Genomic DNA, 22,499 nt, shown 5'->3' with positions numbered 1-22,499 from the left:
AGATTTTTACTTCAATTTCTGTTATAGACCATTTTCCAGTTCTTAAAAGAAATGCTATAAGGAATTATACTATTGCCATCTTGTCGTTTGTCCATACAAGAAGGTCCGCTTCGTGATCATCTTACCAATAGATTTGCTTTTGCCTTCAAAAATATGTATGCTCCGTTCCGACTAAATATGTCACTGACCAAATATGCCACAACACCATGAATGGTACTAGTTGCCACAAGATTTTTCCATTACATCCAAATGGCCCGCTTTCCCATCCAAAGACGATTGCCTTAATGGAGTTTTGGAATGTCCAAGTCATAACAGAGAGAGAGAGAGAGAGAGAGAGAGAGAGAGAGAGAGAGAGAGAGAATTGCCACCCATATTTGAAAGGAAAATAGGCAATGGATGAAGAGATACCTGACAGACTCTTCAGCCTTTAAACAAAGTATTCATCTACTTACAAAATCAAAAGTACACCTATTGACTCGGTCACCAATATTAACTCTTCTTTTTACTGGTGTCCATATGAAGGGCAACTCTCCTAATGGGGCTCAAGATGACAAAATTTTGCACCAACCCATGGATCTAGAAGGGGTATCTAAAAAATACCCTCAGGGTCTGGAATCAAAATTCTTCTAACAGATTCTTGGTAAGGTAAATATACCTTCGCCACATTATGCCTAGATCTCGTGATCTTCTTGCATCAGGAGCCACCCAAACACAAATCCCTCCAGCCTTACGCAAGTGCGAGACAAGTCCACGCCCCACACAAATCCGCCAAAGTATCTCGACTCAGCTATTCATGACATAGACCCAAACTATGAACCAATATGCAGTACTAAAGGTCCATTAGTGCACCTAAAGCCAACAAAAGGTAAGGCCAGATCCAACCATGCTCTGCCCCACCATGTCCGATGACTCGAACACTCAAGGTACACAGCCGCACCACGAGCCAATGAGCAAGATTGCAGCATACACCTACACGTCCTGCTCGGATAATAAAAGCCCACCAAGGCATGAGGCACAGTTTGTACCATATCCCAATCCTCCTAGGCCTTTAGTTAGGTCATCCAAGGCGCAAAGGGTTGTCGAAGCTATCCTGGGATGCTCATGGTTAGTCGACTGACATAACCCACAAGATGTATCCAAGTGCCTATGGCCAATCCGGTGATTAGAGAGGAGACACCTGAAGGCAGACAACTGATCACCAAACACAAATTTAATAGAAGACAATGGAATCATTTCCCTTCTCAAAGAAAGGCTCACCACAGTGGCAGAGTTTAAGAGAGGAAGCAAAAGACTCCAATAGGAGTCAAAAGTGATATAAAAAAAAATCACTGAAGAAAGCTCAACCACCTGAATAAGAGAGGAGATTGTTCATCAGTATCCTCTAACAAACAAAGCCAAGATGCGAAACTTTGACCAGTGTCAAAATTAGAGGAAAATTTAAAAGATTTGGAGTTTTCCTTCACTCGGGGTCAGATTTTGGTTCCAAAAAAAGAAACATTATTTCACCATTGTTGTGGGAAAAGGTACAGATAAATGACCTAGTCATAGAAGGATCACCACTACATCTTTAGTGGATCGTTCTGAACATTCATCTCTCAAAGAGGGGAATGTGGCAATCTTTCGACATTTTAGTAATGAAGGGATTAATACAGCCATTACTCTTGGGAATGTCATTCCCATCATGATCTCTCCTTTTACTGTTGAAGATGATGTGTAACTGTGTTACATTGCTTCATGAGAAAAAAAAAGATATGCCTCAAGATTGTGATTCCTACAGAAAGCTCACGGATTAGCCCGCTGACCAAGATGGAGGAATCTGAAAGGGAGAGTATGGGAACTAATAGAATAATTCTGCAAATGAGACTTCATGAACAACTTATTAGCCCCAAATTAAGGCAAAGACCAAAGTTGATAAGGACTCTTTAGAGCTAACTGTCAGTTCCCCCAAACCAAAGGCATTTTGGGAAAGACACGTATCAGAAGTGGATCTCCCTTATCGACCCGACTTTTAAGGAAAGAGAAATCCCAACAAGATCAAAGACAATCCAATTGCCTGAACACCTGATAAAACTCAATCAAAAGGAGATTGAGGACTCCAATAAAAGCTAATCCAGTCTAGCAGGAGTCCCTAGTCATGCGCAGCTTTCTACATCAATAATCAAAACGAGGAAGAGTGAGGAACGCTACGACTTGTAGTCAATCATAAACCGCTAAGGACCTGTTCGGTTGGGATTGTGGATAATCGATTATGTTTCATAATCGATTCTACAATCGGTTATGCTTGAAAGGATGTTTGGTATGTTTATATAATAATCGCTCATTTTTCATAATCCGATTATTCGATTATAGTAAAATATAACTACAGTTATAATCACCCAATTTGGTGATTATAAACCAATTATGCATGATTTTCAAGCAGAGTTTTCTGAAATTTCGACATTTTCTTCAATAATGCCCTCACTTATTTTCAGAAATGATAACATTACCCATGATCAAAACATCCCCTTTCAAGAAAACATTCTCCCCTAATCTGTGAAACCCTCTCTCTCTCTCTCTCTCTCTCTCTCTCCAAACGCTAGACCTCACGAAACCCTAAGTCCATCATCCCTCTCTCCCTCTCCACAAACCCTACACCTCGCGGAACCCTAACTTCATCTCTTTGTCAACAAACCCTAACTCTATCTCTCTCTCAACTGTTGACGGTAAGATCCTAACATCACGCTCGTTGAGATTTTCTTCAAGTTTTTTGAGATTTTCTTCGAGTTTTTCTGAGAAATTGTACATCTTTCTAAAGCTTGTTATCCGAAACTTCTGATCTATGATTCTGAATTGATCTTTTTTTAATCAGAAACATTTAATAATCACTTATTAAATGTTACAGCAGAACATCATTTTTTCATAATAGATTATTTTTATAATAGGTAATTTTAATAATCAGTAGCTGCAATTGCAATTGCAATTGGTTGGTCCATAATCCCAACTGAATAGGACTTAAGTATGATGGAATAGGCCTCCCGTTTCTAACTGACAAACACTCCTTACAAAGATTGTTGGGTCAATTATCTATATTAAGTTTGAACTGAAGTTTGGATTCTGGCAAGCCCAAATTGGTGATGAGGATCAATACAAAATTAACTTCATTGAATCCATGGGGAGGTAGAGTATAGTGTTTTGCCACTTAGCTCGAAAAATGCACCTTTGGAGTTCAAAAGGATCATGGATCAGATCATCAGAAATTTGTTGGACTCTGCCATCAATTACAATGATGATGCCCTGATTTCATAACGGATCTCGACTATCATTTCAAGCACCCCCGAGGCATTCAGAAGAGCAATTGAAAGATATGGAATGGTACTATCAGCCAAAAAGATGCAACTTTGCCACAGGAAATTGAATTTATTGGACAATCCATTAAAGACGGCAAAAAACAAGTTCGTAATCACTCGATTGACTTTGCCAAGAATTTCCAGAACAAGATGACGGATTGAACTCAGTTACAGCGCTTTCTAAGCTGTCTAAACTACTTTTTTTTTTTTATTATTTTGAAATTAAGCTGTCTAAAATCTAAACTACCTGAAAGACTATTACAATTATCTGAACCCTGAATCAAAGACTTCTTTCAAATCGACTTTGGAAAAATTCTAAGAGTAGAGGTACAGGAACACTTATGCGGTCCAGCGAATAAAGTCAAAATAGTTCAGTTACCAATTGATGTAGAGCTAAGAGAGTGGGTTAGGTTTCTGTTGAAGTCCTTCCCTGAGAGATGGGGTGTTGAACGTGTCAACATCAGGAGCAGAAGAGATGGAAAGCCTTGTAGTAGGGTGGCCCTATTAAGGCAGAGGCCTAGAGGTGGCACTAGAGTATGCCTAATGATGAAAACCAGAGATGGAGGCATATTAGGTGGGCCAGATCTTGAAAGACAAAGCAGTGCACTGCCATATTGACACAGCACTCATGCCTAATTTTAACCAGTCCTCAACTCATGCAGAACAAGATTTAGATTGAGAAGAGAAGAGAAGAGATATTAGCACTGAATGCAAGTGATGTTTATTTTGGCGGTTTGCAGGATTGAATCTAATTTATAAATGGACAATCTACTGGTCAACAAATGAAGTCTGAATTGGATGACTATTTGGATGAACAATAAGAACACATATACTGCATGAACAATAAGAGCAAAAGTCAAATGGAATATTCTTATAGTAAAGCAATATAAAATGTACAAACGCAATATTTATGATGCATCTCTGCAGGGTCTGCATGCGATGGTAAATCCTGAAAAGTGTTCTGAATAACTGTTTAATAGTCATTGATCTAAAGCAATTTAAAATGTACAAATGCAATATTTATGATGCATCTCCGCAGGGCATGCATACGATGGCAAATCCAGAAAATCATTCTGAAATGGGTGCTTGACAGTCATTGATCTATATTAAATATTAAATATCATTAAAAAAACTAAGATATTAAATGCTAAAGACCATTAGCTTGCTAAAGATACAAAAGATAAATAATAGAACAAACCTTGTTATTCTGAAAATTTCCCCCTGTGCCATTTGGTCCGAAGTTTACCGCGTTGTATGCTACTGTTCCAACAGAAGGAAGCACATACCCAATTGGGATACCATGAAAACCGGAAAAATTAACACCTAAAAATTCAAATTGGTGGAAAATTACGAAGCATCGAACTTCACATTTATAATTTCCACATGAAACAATACCAGCAACCGTACAAAAGGATATGAAACATGAGGTTTCCATTTCCAAAGATCTACTGTCATGCCAAAATTTAGTAAAAAGAAATGTGGTGATGATTTACATTCCCAAACTTGTCTTTTCAAATTATCACCACTTCACCAATAGATTGGGACACTTCTACATGCAAATAATATGAGCAAAAGAATTGACGTAAAACCACCGAAGACAAACCTTGGGAAAGCCACCATTCGAGATGAAGCAAAGTATGAAGTGCCAAAATAATAAGGCACATATAACTTTCTCTTCTTCAATAAATGCCCAATGAGAAAATGACATGCAAACCACATCTAGTTAAAACAATGGATTCTGGCAAAAAAATATAACAGAAAAACCAATAAGCAAATTCAATAGCCAGACTTTCTCTTCGGACAAGAAAATTCAATAGCCAGACTTTTTCTTCAATAGCCAGGCTTTCTCTTTTCAATTTTTTTGGGAAAATTTTTTCTTCAGACAAGAAAATTCATTAACACTTTGGGGCTTTATGAATTTTCTGTTTTTATCTGTTGTATAAAGTTACTTTTACCAATCCAAAAAAAAAAATAGAAATTGAAAAATAAAAGTTAACCTTGATATGAAAGGAACAGCCAAAAAGTCCCCAACCATATGCCAAATGTGGTATGCCATATTATCATCAGCAGCTATTGGCCACCGGGAAGCTTCTCAGTTCAGCTCTAAGTAACTAAAGTGAAGAGAATTCACCAAAGAGAAAATGTGATGCTATGGATTCCAGCTTTTAGAAGAAACTTCAATATCTGGGAGCACGAGGACGTGGGTAGGCTATTGGATACTTTAGAAAGATGTTACATCAAATCATCGGATGCAGAAAAGAGAATTTGGATCTGGAACTCAGATGGGGAATACACATTCAAATCCTTCTACGACCAGCTAGCATCCTGTGGAATGGAGCATCCAAGCCCCACTTAGAGTCTAAGTGTGCTTTTTTGGTGGGCAGCGATCCTACAAAGAATTCAAACGATCGACTTCTTGAGAACCTGAGGCATATTGATAATGTATCATTGTGCCCTATGTGTAGAGGCGCGGGACTCAGTGAATCATATTCACAAGCATTGTAGAGTGGCCAGATAAGTATGGAATATAATTCTATCCAAGTTCGGAATAGTAGGGGTTTTCCTAGGGAATCTGCTAGATCTATTGGAGAGTTGTGCTTGGGCCCCATGGAAAAAAAAAGGTAAGATTTTGTGGAATGTCTTCCTTCTTGCAACTATCTGGGTGTGGTGGAAGGAGAGAAATGCTCGGGTACTTAGGATACTCAAAAAGGGCGCATTATCTTTTCAATAAGGTGATAGGCACTACTATTTCATGGGTAAGAATAATTCCATGTTTTAGATTTGTCTCTGCCTATGACTTACGGTATGGGTGGAAGGAGATAGTTTGTGCCTCGGATATCGGTCCTAAGACTATCCAAGCATAGGAACCTCCTGGTCAGGGTCTACTAAAGCTGAACTTTGATGGCTCCGGTGTGGGTAATCCAGGCCCTTCTGGGATTGGAGGAGTCCTAAGGGACTAATTTGGTCATGTTATATGGGCATTTGCAAGCCCGATCTGGGAGGCGGATGCTAATGAACCGGAAGTGCGTGCTATACACCAAGGAATCAAATTCTTAGCGCATGAAGACCTGGACAGAGTGGTGGTAGAAGGCGATTCACTAAATGTGATCAGGTGGCTCAAGGGTTCCCACCCTTATCCTTGGAGGTTTGCACCATATCTTGATAAGATACAGGACCTAATTGGGGATGCTCCAATCTTCTTCCAGCATGTGAGACGGTCAGCCAATGAAGTGGCTGATAAATTAGCAAGAGATGGGGTAGCCCAAGCAACCGTGGATTTATTCGACTTTCTTCCTCCATAATTCTCTCTCTTTGTTCTTGGTTTGGATCTTTTCTTCGCCCTCTCGAGCTGCTTCTTTTCTGTTTGATTGCATCTTGAGACCTCCTTGGTCTTCTCCTTCAATAAAAATTGCTTCCTATTCAAAAATAAATAAAAAATAGAAAAGAATTCACCCTCAGCAACAGCTGGAGCCAAAGAAACATAACCTTCACTAACAGAGGAGGCCCTGCATGAAGGTCAGCTTGATGAGCAAATCCATAATCCTTAAAGATCCCACATAAGCTGGAAGCACTTCAAGTCATCATGGAACACATTCCCACATCCACTATTGACTAGATACATAACCTATGATCAAATTTAGGATTTATGCATCCAGACTACAACAGCGCATCCAAACGAGAGAAATTTCAGAAGAAAAAAATGGAAGATCAAAGAAATACCAGGAAAAAAATGAATGATGCTCTTAGAAACATCCACGTATGAAAAGTGTCACCACTTCAGCAATTTCAGCTCATGTCCCTTCAAAATCCGGGAACTAAGCTCCAAGCAATTGTGAAATAAACACTAAGAAGTTAAGGGCCTTCAATGCGTCTTATAACTCTTGGTGCAATGAGAAAACCGCTCAAAAAACAATTGAGGCACCCAAGAATATTTTTCAAGCTTACCATTATGAAATTACTTTATAGCATACTTCGCCTCATACCAATAGGCAATTGCAGATCCCCTCACCACACAGAGGCAACCGCTTGCTTCACATACAGAGGCAACCGCTTCCTTTCCACATTGCCAAGATTTAACTCCTGGAATTTGTTTTAAAAATTCTCCCCCTTCATTCAATTTGCTTTGTTATGTAACCATATGCTATATAATTAGAACAATTATCACCATTCAAAAAATAATAATAATAGTCAGAACAATTATCAGCCGCAATTTCAAACACCTTTTTCATCCAATTTTGACAATGGTGGATGATATGAAATTTGCCACATAGTTGGCATCTTTCACCCTACCCATAGATTTTTTTTGTTTTTTGAATGGATTCCCATAGAAGATTGTGATTTTTAAGAGATAGTACCTTTTGAAGAAACAGCTAAAAGATTAATGAGTTCTAATACTTCCATTTTTCCAAATGTCTGACATAAATCTGAAACCATTCTTAGTCCACTGCATCAATATTTCTTCAACATACTCATCGCCGTGTTCCTTCAATGTTCCTAACAGTTATGCTCTTATTGTTACACTATTAGAAAGAATATAACAAAGATCAATGGATGAGCCTAGCCCTCCAACCTTTACAGGAACTGCAGATTTATGGAGATCTCTAAAGCTCGGAGGTTTGGGATCATCCTATAGAAATGATTTTGGGGGACCAACCTATTCACGTTGTGGGACAACAAATGGACAGTTTGTCGGTTTGGATCATCCTATGGTGTAAGCCACACAGTACTTTTTGAATAATATTGTACTTAGCAGGCTTACACCATATAAAATCCCTGATTTTTCAACCTTGGATTGTTGTTTTTGTTTCACCTTTCTCTTAATTTTTCTTCTCTCGTCTCCTTTTTTCTCTCTGTTTTTTTCTAATTCCTTTTCTTCTTCACTGCCTGTTATTTTTTCTCCTTTCCTCTCCACCTCTATTCCCTCTCTTTCAAGAATTGCATCAAATCTCCGTTTCGATTCTCACAGTTGTTATGTAGCCCCCATAACCATTCTTTCTCAAGATTCATGACTGTCATTCAGCCCCCAAAACCCCTTCTCTCACATTTTCCAACTTAAATGCAACCCCCAAACCTCTTCCTCATGAGTTGAATGCAGCCAATAGACCAAAAACCCATTTTCTCATGAATGTTCTGTTGCCCCAAAACAAAAACCCATATTCATAGTATGCTCAAGACGGTTATCCAACCCCCTTAAGGTTTGGTTTAAAAAAAAAAAACTTATATAATATAACGTAAGTAAAATTTATAACTTAATAACTATTCAAAAAAAATTAAAACATTATTAAATTACTTAAAAGTTATTAAACTAAAGCTATTATAAAGGTCATTATGTCGAATTTTAGTTCGACATAATGAGCTTCCTCCTTGATGGCTCCGCTTTGTTGTGTTTTAGTTATTTTATTTGGTCTTTTTTTCTCTCTCACCTTCCCTCTTTCTTTGATGTATTGACCATCTCGGTCGCTTTGCTTTTTCAATGAAATTTGGCTACCTTGATAAAAAAAACAATATACTTTATAAATCGCCGACATCAGCCTTGTTCAAAAAAATTATGTCGAATTTTACAAATATATGTAAATTAAGTACGTACCTGGCTGGTTGGATGTCAAGACTCGAGAGCAAAGGAGATTGGAACACGAGAATTGAGAGGCTAGTAGCAACGAGACGAGTCGAGTATGATAACATGGTTGTCGACAACTGTGGTGTTGTGTGGCGACGGCAGAGAGGTGGAAGGCGGGGGGGGGGGGGGGGATGGGATGGGGATGATGAAATGGTTGTAAACGAGTAGTGATGTTTATGATAACAATGTGAAGAAAACCATAGGGATAGAATAGTCAGAACGGAGGGCCGCAACCAAAAGTATCCACTGAAGGAGCCAATTTTTTATGAGAAAATCACTCTAGAGATATAGTAAATGGTGGAAGACGTTGATTACTCCATTCAAACAAAAGAATTCATCCTCAATCACAAAGTCATAACAGAAATTAAGATCCCTAGTTTACCATTCAAAAAAGACAAAAGAAAAAGAAATTAAAATCCCTAGTTCAAATGAAATTGCAAAGCCCAGTATCGATCACAACCCTACACAGTGTGGAACAAAAAACCTTTGTTGCAAAATATCTTTGCATCAGATTCATAATTAGAGTCTCTACCAACTAGTTCAACGTGAAACATTTTCCAATGCATCAATTCAAAGAGAATAGATCAACTGGACACTAAAGACAATTTCTACACAAATTTTTTTTGGAGCAATGGACACTATGGTCTGATCACTTCTGTGTTCAAAAATCACATTTTGTTGAGTGTAAGGACATGATCACACAATAATCTTCTTTCATGTCAATGTTAGTAGCTACATGAAAAACTTCCAGAAGCAACCAAAATGAAGTAGGATTCTAGATATATATCATGTGAATACTGAATAGCGAAAAACATATTGATCTCTAGGTCAGTATTCGGCAATTCTCACAGATTCAGCGAATAATATATGACTGCCTACGTTCACAGTGTTCGTTCGAAATTATATATTTTTTTTTGAACAGTTTCCCTAGAAATTATAAATACTTTATAAGTTTAAGATATGTACTGAAAACCATATTGAAATCCTAAAATCATGGCCAAGAATCCAAGGCGAAAGAAACATGCATCAATCAAAAGCTTTAGGAACATAAATGCAAAGGTCAAATATGAGGAATACAAAAATCAAGCCAACATAGAATGCTTAAATACATAGTGTGTACTCATGCATCTAGTAGCACCAACAAATGGATACATTCATGGGAGATACTGTATAAAGTCACACCTGAGTATGAAAATGGAGCATTTATTGATTGTGAGTAGTGAGTATCTTCTGTTAACTTTGACAAAATCAAAAAGATCGCTCGCATTTGTTCCTCTAAAGAACCTGTCAATGTCACAAGCCTATCATTCAAGCCAACATAATTATGATCCTGAGGGGATATCTTGATGCCAGCTTGAGAGTCCTCAATAAACGACCTGATCAAATGCATAACCTAGATATCATTAGTTGCCAAGAAAAAGCTCGATGTTATCACAAGCAAGGGAAAAAAAAAGAACTTCCAACTAGTCATTTATTAAAAAAAAAGTCATTTCTTATAAAGAAACAAGAAGTTCCAACTAGCCTGATCTTCCAAGAGTATAAATATCAAAATGGAAATCCATGCTAGATAAATTAATCTTTTTCTGGAATTCCTCACATGGAACGATAAACAGCGCAATCTTCTCACTGTTAAGGCCAATCATAATTTAAAATTGTGAATGTCATCATTGTGAAACTTTTGAAAATTGTGCAAATTGAAAGTTGCGGGTGCTAAAATAAGTCATATCTTGATAGACAAGATGCAGAAAGCTTATGCAAAATTGATGCTAAGATCAAATAACAGCTTTGTTCCGTATTTTTTATTTTATTTTTATAGGTAAAGATCTTTGTTGGTAAAGAAACAGAAGCAAGAACAAACAAAATAAAAGAGAGGCCAACAACTCTGTCCAAAACTAGAAAAAGGATACATCAAGGAGAAGGTTAGAACATTGGGATGGATGGTTGCATGATATTATTATAATATCATATAATAAGAAATTTTGCAATAAAAAACCAAGACGCCAATGTTTTACGATTTGCGTAGTTACATTTCAGGAATGGCAAAATCATTCACCGAAGTTACTATGCTCATACTGCTCTCGAGCCACTAGAAATGGCACGTGGTTGTGGTGACCAAGTGATAGAAATCAAAAGCTCCTAAAGGTGTACCAGAAAGGACACAGAGGACCCACCTCCAAAGCACCAATAATGATATGCTAGAGTACCGGGCAGTCAAATTTGCCAAGATGAAAATGGTTGGACATGCCAAGAAAATCAGCAACGCAAGGGAAACCACCCATTATTCACTGGGGCGAGATGAAGACATGCCTTGAAAGTAAGTACCTTCCACCAGATTTTTAAAATTAAATGTATGATCAAATGGTGACTTACAGACAAGGTAACATGTCAGTAGCTGAGTACATCCTCTGTTGTTAAAATCTTACGATTTACGATTTGAATCTTACGATTCAAATCGATTCGTGGGTTTTCGTGGGTTAAACGATTCAAATCGGACGAAGAATCTTTTTTCGTAAAAATCTTACGATTCAAGTACGATTCGACTTTGAATCGTGCGATTTTTACGATTTTTACGATTCTGTCTGTTTTGGATTTTGAGAACTGATTCAACTCAACAACTGAACTCAACAAAGCCTTTGTCCCAAGCTAGTTGGGGTCAGCTAAATGAAATAGAAGTGGCAAAGTTTTTCGGCCGGCTGCCAACATTTTGAGAACTGATTGTGATTTCAAAATGAAAATCATTTTAAAATGGTTTGTTTATGGCTGACATTTCTTTGTATGATGATTATTATAGATTTGAGTATGTGCTTTGTTTACTGTTGTGATTAATTATATAATGATTTATTATATAATGAATATAGTTTGTGCTTTGTTTAGTAATTTATTGTGAGATGAATATGATTTGTGCTTCGGACTACTTTTTTTCTTTTTTGGGAATTTTATATTTAATTTAATAGTTTCAAATGGAAAGATAGATAATTACTCATTTTATTCTTATTTTTTACCTTTTTATATTTTTTAATATTTTTTCTCATTTATACATATAAATCTGAAAAAATCTTACGATTTACGATCCGATTTATGATCCGATACGATTCGAACCTTGTTACGATTTACGATTCGATTTTGATTTTCAGAACCTTGAGTACATCCGCAAATTTGATGAATTAACCATTCGGTGCGAGACTTACGAAAATCCAGCGCAAGCCTTTCTTGCTACAAGATTGTATTGAGATCCAAGATTTAGAATCTACCATAATCAGATCCAACAAATGAAAGGAAAATGCAATAAGAATCTACCATAATCAGATCTAGTCATTCATTCATCTCCCTCCCTCCCTAGGTCGACTAAATCCCTAGGGAGGGAGACGGCTCTCTCTCTCTCTCTCTCTCGTCTTGCCCTCTCTCTCTGATCTCTCCCTCTCTCTAATCTCTCCCTCTCTCTATGGTCTCTCTCTGATCTCTCTCTCTCTCTCTCTCTCTCTCTTGATGGGCAAGGGAGAAGATGGTGGTCGGATGTTGCCCGGAAATGGTAGATCTCGCAAGAATTGCAGCAATGGTGGTTGGAGGGGCGGAATGGCCGGATCTGGGCTCGATAAGGCCGGATATAATGGTGAAAGTGCGTGGGGGAGTCGTCGGAGGTTGTGGAAGGGGCCGAAGTAAGGAAAAGGGTGGCCGGATTCAGGGGAAAAGGAGGAGGCGATGTGGAAGTGAGGGAGGTTGTGGACGGCGGCAATGAGACGCATTAGTAGCCATATAAGGTTAGGGTTTGGAGGAGGAGGGGAATATTATGGTTGTTAGGGTTAGGGTTGAAGGGGTATGGAGGAGGGGAGTATTATTGTCGTTAGGGTTACGGTTTGGAGATTAGGGTTTGAAGGGGGAAGGATGAGGGAGTATCATAGTCGTTAGGGTTAGGGTTTGGAGATTAGGGTTTGAAGGGGGAAGGATGGGATGAGTATTATAGTTGTTAGGGTTAGGGTTTGGAGATTAGAGTTTGAAGGAGGAAGGATGAGGGGAGTATTATAGTTGTTAGGGTTAGGGCTTGGAGTATACTTTCGAATGGGATCTGAATGAATTGATTCTAGTGGGGAGGAGGATTCTGATTTTTGGGTTAGTGGAAGTAGGTTTTGGAGAGGATGGTGGAAGGATTTGATATATTTTTAATGGGGAGCCGCCGGTGTTTGGTGGTGGTTCGAGGTGGAGGTCGCCGGAGATCGGATGATGATGTTGGGTGGTCAGCTATTGTGCATGGTTAGGTGCATGGTTAGGGGCGCACAATAGCTCTGGGCCTTCGAGCAGGATTTTTGAAAATCGAATTTGCTAGCTGGATTGCGGTGGAGAAATCGGTGTGACGCGGCGGGTCACGATCTTGACTTGGTGGGCCCCACAAATATGGCGCTTTTTGCTAGATTCGATTTAATTGAGGCTATTGGTATTGTAAGGGGTAATGGGTTTTTCTTTTGGGCCAAGGAGAATGCTCCTGGGCAATTCATACTATGTAAATCTGGTAGGACTATTGGTCCCCACTGTAAATTTTGCTGGTGTGAATATATTTGTCAATTTAAAAAAAAAATATTTCGAAACAAATGGCCACTCTGCGCGTTTACGATTTGGATGATGCTCTCCAAGTGGCTTTTTTTTTTTGAAAATCGAGAAATTTAGAGTCAGTCTACCATGAAAAGGTTCAACACTCGGGAAGAAACCACAACCAGAAAAGCCACAGATGTGGGGAGAACCCCCAAGCCACCATTCAATAATGCCTACAAATCCAAGTCTAATGGACCATGAACAGCGTTAGCAGCACAACCTACAGGAAAGGCATCGGTGAATGAAACAGCAAAGAAGAGCAGTGGTGAAAATAGCTGCTTTAAATGCATAGGCAAAGGCCATTGTGCCTTTTAATGCCCCTCAAAGAACTTGCATATTGATGTTGAAAAGGAAGTTGATGAGATAGTTGAAGAGGATCCTACTCTAAAGGCCGACGATTCATTGATGATGAAGAGCCTATGGACGATGCAGACGCTTCATTTGTGTGCATGGTAAGACGAATCTTGACTACAAGAAACTAAGGAGGATTGGCTTTGTATCACCATCTTTCATATTCTGATCAAGAGCACCATCTTTCACACTCTGATCAAGAGCATGGTTTAAAATTTTGGTTTCGGTACCAGTTTCGGACCCCTGAAATTTCAAAATTTCAACTGAAATTCTGAAATTTCAGTCGAAATTTGGTAACAATTAAAAAAGCTTATTTAATTCATTTCGAAATTTTGTAACATTTCTTTTTTTTTTAAAACGATTTCGGCCGAAATTTAAAACCATGATCAAGAGCAGGGATAACTTTCGCAAACTCGTCATCGATGGAGGCAGTAGCATGAATGTAAACTCAATGGCTACCATTGATCAAATGCTACTGATCGTGCAGCCTCATCTCCTTCCTTAAAAGATTGCATGGGGGTAATAAGAGACACCCACAATAACAAAAGAATACTTTAATTAATATTTCTTACGGCGCTTATAAGGATTCTGTTTGGTGTAATGTGATTCCTCCTTGGATGGCACTGGACATATGACCAAAATGTGTACTATTGTGGGAAAACAAACATTTTTATACACAAAGGAAAATGGGTTGTTTTGAGACCTATGTCAACCGAGGTTGTTAAGAACCATAGCAAAGACAAGTCTAAAGCTCCAACGCCAAGCAAGAATGCCTTGAACTTGCTCAATGAGACAGACAAGTCAACTCCAATGCCAACCAAGAATGTCTTGAACTTGCTCAATGAGACACCGTTCGAGGTTGAAAAGAAACAATGACACATCATCTATGTGGTGGAGACAAAAGAAGCCACAACACGAGCTAACTGCCACAAGAAATACTTAATGAAGCCAAGGAGCTATTGTCCAACTTCTAAGATGTATACCCGAAGGAACTTGCATATGAGTTACCTCCTATGATTCGTGTCGACATGCACTTGGACATGTTTCCTTCTTAGTTACACAACTGTGCATAAAGGGCAAAAGTTACCAAAAACTTGTCGCTTTCCCTTTTGTACTGTTTTGTTATAGAAAGAACACCAACACAGCACGTTTCTATCTCTAGCTTTCTTCCTTGGCTACGAAAGAATGTTTTTTTTTTTTTTGTTTAATTAAAGTCACATAGGGGACAGTTTCAATCGCAGACTGGGTTTCTTTTCCTTTTGACTGTTGTTACAGAAGCAGAATATACAAAGTAAGTTTCTAGCTTTTTTCCTCTTTTTCCTTTTGAGGTATTCCTCTTTTTCATATTTAAAGTTACAAAGCAGCCTAAAACAGTTAATTGTGACTTGTCCCTGGAGGGTTGCTTTGAGATTTGTCCTGCAACTGCAACTTCTGGAGGGACTGACGCCTGCAACTTTGACGGTTTGTAATATGCTCTACATCTTATGGTAATGTGCTTCCTCTTTCTTTCATCAATCTACTCCACTTTCTCTCTCCTCTTTTTCTTCTCATTCTCTTCTTTTTATTGTTGGCAACTTTTAATCTCATCCACACATGATGCAAAAAAGTAGATCAGACGCACAGAATTTTTCCATGTGGCCATTCTTGTGTCTGCTGGTGTGGACAGATATGTAGGCATGCAATGTGGCACTGTTGCAGGTTGCCTATGTTTTTAACTCTGAACAAACACATGCTCACACAAGAAACAGAGAGAAGCAGATGAACAAGTTAGTAGTCCACCGTGGTTAATCTACAAGTTTGCAGTGAAACTACAAACTGGTATAATTGGATAAGCACGGTGCCTATCCAATAATAGTGAAACCAATGTTCCACAATTAATGTTTTATAGGTATGTTCCCAGTAATAGACTAATGGAACGGCAATGGGTATTGTGCCGTCCAACATGAGTCAGCTCAACAAATTTGTAGTTTTAAGGGATTTTATGGAGAAAATAACTATTTATTAAGCCCACATTTTTTATTTTTTTTTGAAAGATGACAATTTTATTGAAACTATGGAAAATACATTAGGGACCCCAACTTGCAATACATAGAATCAATTAAGGATGGCCAGGAGCATACTCCTAGACCAGTTAAAAGCAACGAAGAAAATCTACTAATTCATCCACTACAGTGACTTTCCCCTGTCCAGGCACTACCTGCCTGCCAGATAACTATTTTACCTCCCTACTATCTAGAATCATAGACTTCACCACTCCCCCCAAACTCCAAAGCACTATCCCAACGCCCCCAACAGATCGAATCCAACAAAAAGTGTCATATTTGGGAGCCTCTCATGCAAGGCTTTCCTCAAAACAGATTTGTCATCACCATCTAGATAGTCATTTAGGATCTAGGTAAACCAACAAAACCGGAGGAGACTTGAACATGCCATGCTGAGTCAAAAACTGTAGCAGATATACAACCCCAGAGAATGGGATCAGGACTTCCTGAGGGTCACTGATCGCCAAAACTTCCTCCACTATTCGACAACCCACCGTCTTAAAGTGGAATAACTTTTATCTCCATAGAGAACAAGGTCCGGTCCTCGAATTCTTGGTGAAGTCCAAGAATGAGATAGAGAGGGAGAGCTGACAACTTGGGGAAGCTGGTCTTCCCGGATCCTCAAGGGAGGCCATTCCTACTTTGTTAAGGATCCTGCCTTCAAACTTAGATGGAGAGAGCCTTTTAATAGCAAAACCAAGGGCTGTAGAGCCATGAACCTTCCATTCCTAGGAAGGAGTGCTATGATTCTGACAATATGCCTCCCTAGCTATCTATGAAAATACAAAAAAAAGCCATCCGGCTACTTTTAATTGTCACAGTGTTTTTCATCCCCGGGAACCCCAGCTATAAGTCTAGTTATAGATGGGGCCAAACCTAGGAGGCCTGGATTTTAAGAGTCTAATCAATCTGCTAAGTTTCTTTTTTGCCCCCCAGTTTGGAACCCAAGATAGTGCTTATCTTATTCATGAAGAAATTATCTTGGGACCTTAAACCCCTGACTGGGAAGGTCAAATCTTTGTAAAAGGCGCCTTGGGCGCGATTGACGATGCTCTTCCTGACATATGAAACCCGCTTTCGTCTGGTGTAAGGGGTAGGTTTCTTGGGACTTACCAATGAACCCAAAAAGTCTTCCTTTCTCGGTTCAGGACCCATCAAACTTTGTTCTGGAATAGCCAACGGCTCTTTAGGCCTCCCAGCAAGGAATTTTGAATTTGAATTTGAAATCCCAAAAGGGCCCAACGGTTCACCTGACAATGGCTTTGAGGATGTCGTTGGCCGGTCCGCCGCTAAGGGTAAACCGGAATCCTGAATGGGAGATTCAGAGGATTCCTTTGAGAGTTCAACCCCAATGGGATAGAACTGATCAAGGATTTTCAATCTTACACCAGAATAAGGGAAAAGCCATCGAGGGGATAAAATCTTAGCTGAAACAAAGCTCATATAATTCTGATGGCTGCCCTCCATCTTGATTTCTACAACCTTGCCAAAGCGCCCCCATAAAGCCTCCACCATAGAGACAGCCTAGATATGCAAAGGGATGCCATAAAAACGAACCCAAAGCGCCTCCTCTCTTTGAATAAAATCTTTTTTTCATGGCGAGAGGGAGAGTAGGTGGTTGTCCAAGGCCGCAGATTCCTTAGCAATAATCTGTGAAGCCTGCAATTCTGAATCAAACATAAAAAGAAATCCATCATTTGCCAGAGAAGAGGGGCAAGGTACCGATGGGAGCTCCCAGGACACTCGTGCCCAATTCCACAGCTCCTGCAAAGACTCATTGTGGTGTTTCTTTTTCCCGATCAAGCAGGACCTGAGAGAACCTGATCGCACATCCACTTCCTGCCCTGAAATAGATAAGGTTGGAGGCGCGTAGTTTCTATTGCAACAAATTTTACCCGAGTTAGGCCAAAGGTTATCTTCAACATCCTTAGGTTTCACCCTGGGGGATCGAGGAATCCATTTTAATGATGTTCTAGTCGAATGACACTAGCGACATTCGACCCGCCATTTAAAGTTTAGGTATTAGCAAGGAGAACAAAACCATGCCCCAATCCTTTAATCTTGGACATGTTTGGACCTCCCTAGAGATACTCCTTCGCCACCCCCAGAAGGAAGAGTGGAGGGAATCAGTCTAGCCTGTGGGCATCTTCTACATCTAAACCGCCATCCAAAGTTACGATAGTGACATTCATGGCATTGCTAATCCTCTTCCCTAGGCATCCTTTGTCCTTTCAAATCATCTACTTTTGAATCTATTTATTAAACCTACATTGTATAACCCTTTAGTTCATCTGTTTATAACTAAAAGTAACAGTCCACAATAAGAACTGCATATAGATCACGAGATGTCCCCATTAAGTACCATTATATTCTATTGTATGAAACTCATATTAAATTTGCATACATCGTCTATGATATAGTTTATGACCCTCGTTCTTTCATTATGTGATTGCAAAGTCGGTTTTGTGATTGCAAAATCTATGATATAGTTGAATACTTTAATTATAAATCTTCTCTTCTAATTTATGAATTGATGGTTTACAGATAAATGATGCATTGTCTATTGACTTACTAGTTCTTATTGCACTGCTTTTCTTTTATATATTTATATATATGATATTCAACTGCAGCTTCATGGCATCTTCTAGAATTAATAAATTATACCAAGACAATCAAGATGAAGATTGGGAAACTCCATTATGGAAATTTGTTGAAAGATTAGAGATATTGAAAGGAGGTGGTGGTAACTGGAGATTTAGATGCGGTTTTTGCAAAGATACTATTAACGGTTTGCATACTAGAGTGAGAGCACATTTGCTTCAAATTCCTAGAGAAGCTATTCAAAAGTGCAATGCTATCAATGACAATGATACAAATGCCAATAAGGAGTTGCTGGATCAGGTAGAAAGTAGGAAAAAGTGTTACAGTGATCTAGTAGTATGACTCATATTCCCTTGCCTACATATAATATTGGACTAAAAAAGGAAGAAAAGAGGATAGAAAGATAAATCGATATTTTAATATTGTTGCACGTGATGAGTTAGATCATTTGCTTGCTTGATACTTCTATTAAGCTAGAATACCATTATCATGACTTATGAATCCGGTTGTTAGGCAAATGATGAAGCATGCATGTGAGCATAATTTGCAGGGCTACACGGTTTCTAGTTATGATAAAATTATGACTACTTTGATAACTCAAGAAAAGGCCAACATTGAGCAAATTATGAATTCAAATAAAGATAGTTGGCCTCGACGTAGTGTTTCTATCATTAGTGCAGGTGGACACACAATAATAGCCGTCCTTTGATAAAAAAATTTAGCTCCATCTTCTAATGAGCCTGTTTTTCTAAAAGCGATTGATGCTTCTAGAATTTACAAAGATAGAGTTTATAGGGCAAAAATTTTTATTGATGTGATTATTGAAGTAGGTCCACCAAATGTTGTGCAAGTTACCACAGATTATGCATCAGTATGTAAAAATACTGCAAATCAGGTTCAAGTGATGTGCCCACATATCTTTTGGACACCATGTGTTGTACACACTCTTAATTTGGCACTAAAAAAAAATTTGTGAACCCAATGAAAAAGAAAAGAGCCAAATTTCAACAACTTATTTGGATTACTTCTTTAATAGATGAAATAAAAATGTTATTTCATCTGCAACCATTCTCAAGCACGCACCATATTCAACAAATACTCACATTCGGCTTCCTAATGTAGAATAAACCTATTTTGCTTCAAGCATCATCATTTTATATCGAGTCAAAGAGGTTCGGCAGTATATCTCAGAGATGGTTTTCGATGAAGATTGAAAATTCCTTAGAGAGCAAGATATTGAGAAAGCACAATTGATCAAGAATGTCTGTTGATGATAGTTGGTGGGATAGATTACTTGTTATTTTTTATTGCACCTATTCTTGAGATTATGAAGATTGCGGATTCAAATAAATCATGTTTGTAGTTAATATATGATATGTAGGATAATATGATCGAAAGTACATGCAATTTTTACTCACGAAAAAAAAAATCCTCTTACAGAATTGATTTTTACACAGAGGTGCATGACATTTTAGTCAAACGTTGGAATAAAAGTAGCAACCCCCTTTATTGTTTGGCGCATTCTCTAGTGCATCAATTTTATAGTGATAAGTGGCTGGAGGAGGAAACTTCAGGCTTTAAGCGTGTACCTCCTAATCCTGATAAAGAAATTTCTAAATGTCGTAATAAGTGTTATGCCCGGTTATTTCCTTATAAAGAAATAAAGACAAAAGTTCATGAAGCGTATGGACAGTTTGCAAGATGTAGAGGCTCATTTTCTAGATGAGAATCTATGCGCGATAGATATTTTTCTAATTCGCGAACGTGATGGGCTAATTTTGGAGTAGGTACACCTATGCTTGCAACACTAGCTAACAAATCTAATAAATGAATTAATTATCTTTATTTAAAACATTACAAATGTAAATTATTTATTAATTTTATTTTCTCATGTTTGTAGGTTACTCAATCAACCAGCTTTGTCCTCTTGTTGCGAGAGAAATTAGAGTACATTTTCCTATATCTTAAATGTGAAACGCACCCAGTTGAAAGTGCATCATGCTGAAGATCTTGTGTATATTCACAATAACCAGAGGTTCCAGTCGAGAAGATTAGAGAGCTATAAAGAAGAGCCTTCTAAATGTTAGGATGTTACTGAGCGCTCAGACTTAGAATTACTTATAGATCTGGATATGAAAAATCTTTCTCTGAGTGGTCCAGTGCTTGAGCTAGACTAGGTGCCATAGGATGAAAATTTAGAAGTCAATAATGATGATTATATTGATTAGAAATTTGATTTGATTTTTCTAGCTTTTATTCCGTCGATATATTAGTTTTTAGCAGTTCTTATAATTAGATTACCTTCTATTTTGGATTTAGAAGTAAGGCCATATGTCCCCCTCTTGTATTTTTTTCATATATGAATAAAATTTAAGGTGCCTGCCCGAGTTCCTAGATAAATTTCCAGCCAAAAAATGCCTTTTTTTCAGATTACACGTGCATTTCATATTTTTTTGAATGACATGTGCATTGCATATTTAAAAGTTTAAATTCATAATATTCTAGTTGTTACGAATTTCTATTGTCTGCATATGTAGCCGTGTCCCCTTCTATTCTTCTTTTCCCCATTGGTAGTTGTGTCCCCGTTTTTACATTTTGGGAGGTCGCTGTGTCTGACACTCCATGTCCGTGTCCACCAATCACAAGTTACCTCCCATGAGAGAGGTCCAGGACACAATTGACTTTGTTCCAGGGTCGCAATTGCCAAAGCTCTCTGTTTATCGCATGAACCCAACAGATGATGATAAACTGAGGCGACAAGTGGATGAATAGCTCATTTCAACAAGGAGTTTGTCATCAAAAGTTCCTTGTCAAATGGAAAGATCGCCCATTATCATATTGCACTTGGATCAAGGCGAAAGAATTTCAACATCTCAACCCCAATCTCTATGACGAGTACCATACCTTTAACTCATTAGAGTCGAGTTCTTTTAATGACAAGAATAAAAAGCCCCTGAAGGTGAACCACATAGGACATAGAGGACCCCACCTCCAAAGCTTCAATACAAATGTCATAGGATGGAGGGCACACATGAGAGATTCCCTAGCCAATAGGGAATTGTCTTTCCTTTGTACGGGAAAATCACTCCTTACGATTTATTCCATTTAAGTCATTACAATAGGCAACAGGGACACGGCTACCTCCCAAAATGTAGAAACGGGGACACGGCTACCAATAGAGACAAGGCGAATAGAAGGGTACACGGCTACATATGCAGACATAATAAAAATCCGTAACAACATGAAGATTATGAATTTAAACTTTTAAATATGCGATGCACATGCCATTCAAAACAATATGAAATCTGCATGTGTAATACAATCTAATTATATTAATTGCTAGAAAAGTAATACATCCAAATCCAAAATAGAAGACAATATAATTATAAAAATCGCTAGAAAAGTAATCCATCGATAAAATAGAAGATAGAAAAAATCAAATCAAATTTCTAATCAAGACAATCATTATCGAATTCTAAATATTCATCTTGTGACACTAAGTCTTGATCAAGCACTGGATCATTGAGAGGAAGATTTTTCGGATCCATATCTATAAGTATTCCAAGTCTGAGTGCTCAGCAACAACCCAACCTTTAGAAGGCCCTGCTTTTTAGCTCTCTTCTTTTTTCAATAGTAGCCTCAGGTTACTATGAATATACACAAGATCTTCAGCGTAATGCGCTTTCAACCGATTGCATTTCACATTTAATATATAGGAAAATGTGCTCCAATTTCTCTTGCAACAAGAGGACGAAGCTGTTTTATTAAGTAACCAACAAACATGAGAAAATAAATTAATAAATAATTTAAATTTGCAATGTTCTAAATAAAAGAAGATAATTAATTCAATCAATTGTTTATTATACCAATCAGCTAATGCTGCAAGCATAGGTGCACATGCTCCAAAATCAGCCCACCACAATAACGGATCAAAAATATATGTATCGCGCATAGATTCCCATAAAAATATGAGCAACT

At 38.2% G+C, this 22,499-nt stretch overlaps 2 protein-coding genes across 4 annotated transcripts in view; one reads left to right on the top strand and one right to left on the bottom strand.

The window, feature by feature from the left end:
• The window catches only part of LOC143859347 (uncharacterized), a 36,359-nt gene extending 16,719 nt beyond the window's left edge, over positions 1–19,640 (top strand). Inside the window, exon 11 of the transcript XR_013239241.1 lies at positions 19,629–19,640. The gene's annotated coding sequence lies outside the window, so the exon portion shown is untranslated. The remainder of the gene's footprint in view (positions 1–19,628) is intronic.
• Positions 1–22,499, bottom strand: part of LOC143859346 (protein BTR1-like) — a 41,971-nt gene that overhangs the window by 2,658 nt on the left and 16,814 nt on the right. For 2 of the 3 annotated variants that reach the window (XM_077370068.1, XM_077370069.1), the window contains exons 4-5: positions 10,126–10,319; positions 4,525–4,649 (exon numbers count right to left, since the gene is read on the bottom strand). In XM_077370068.1, coding sequence (XP_077226183.1) covers positions 4,525–4,649; positions 10,126–10,319 — 319 coding nt within the window. The remainder of the gene's footprint in view (positions 1–4,524; positions 4,650–10,125; positions 10,320–22,499) is intronic. The other variant, XM_077370070.1, reaches the window with a different exon arrangement.

Source organism: Tasmannia lanceolata, unplaced genomic scaffold (genome assembly GCF_043159265.1).
Source record: "Tasmannia lanceolata isolate RefF3 unplaced genomic scaffold, GAP_Taslan_0.1 ptg000029l, whole genome shotgun sequence".
Taxonomy (NCBI): Eukaryota; Viridiplantae; Streptophyta; class Magnoliopsida; order Canellales; family Winteraceae; genus Tasmannia; species Tasmannia lanceolata.
The sequence above is the reverse complement of the archived record's forward strand: the minus strand, read 5'-3'. Positions and strand labels throughout refer to the sequence as shown.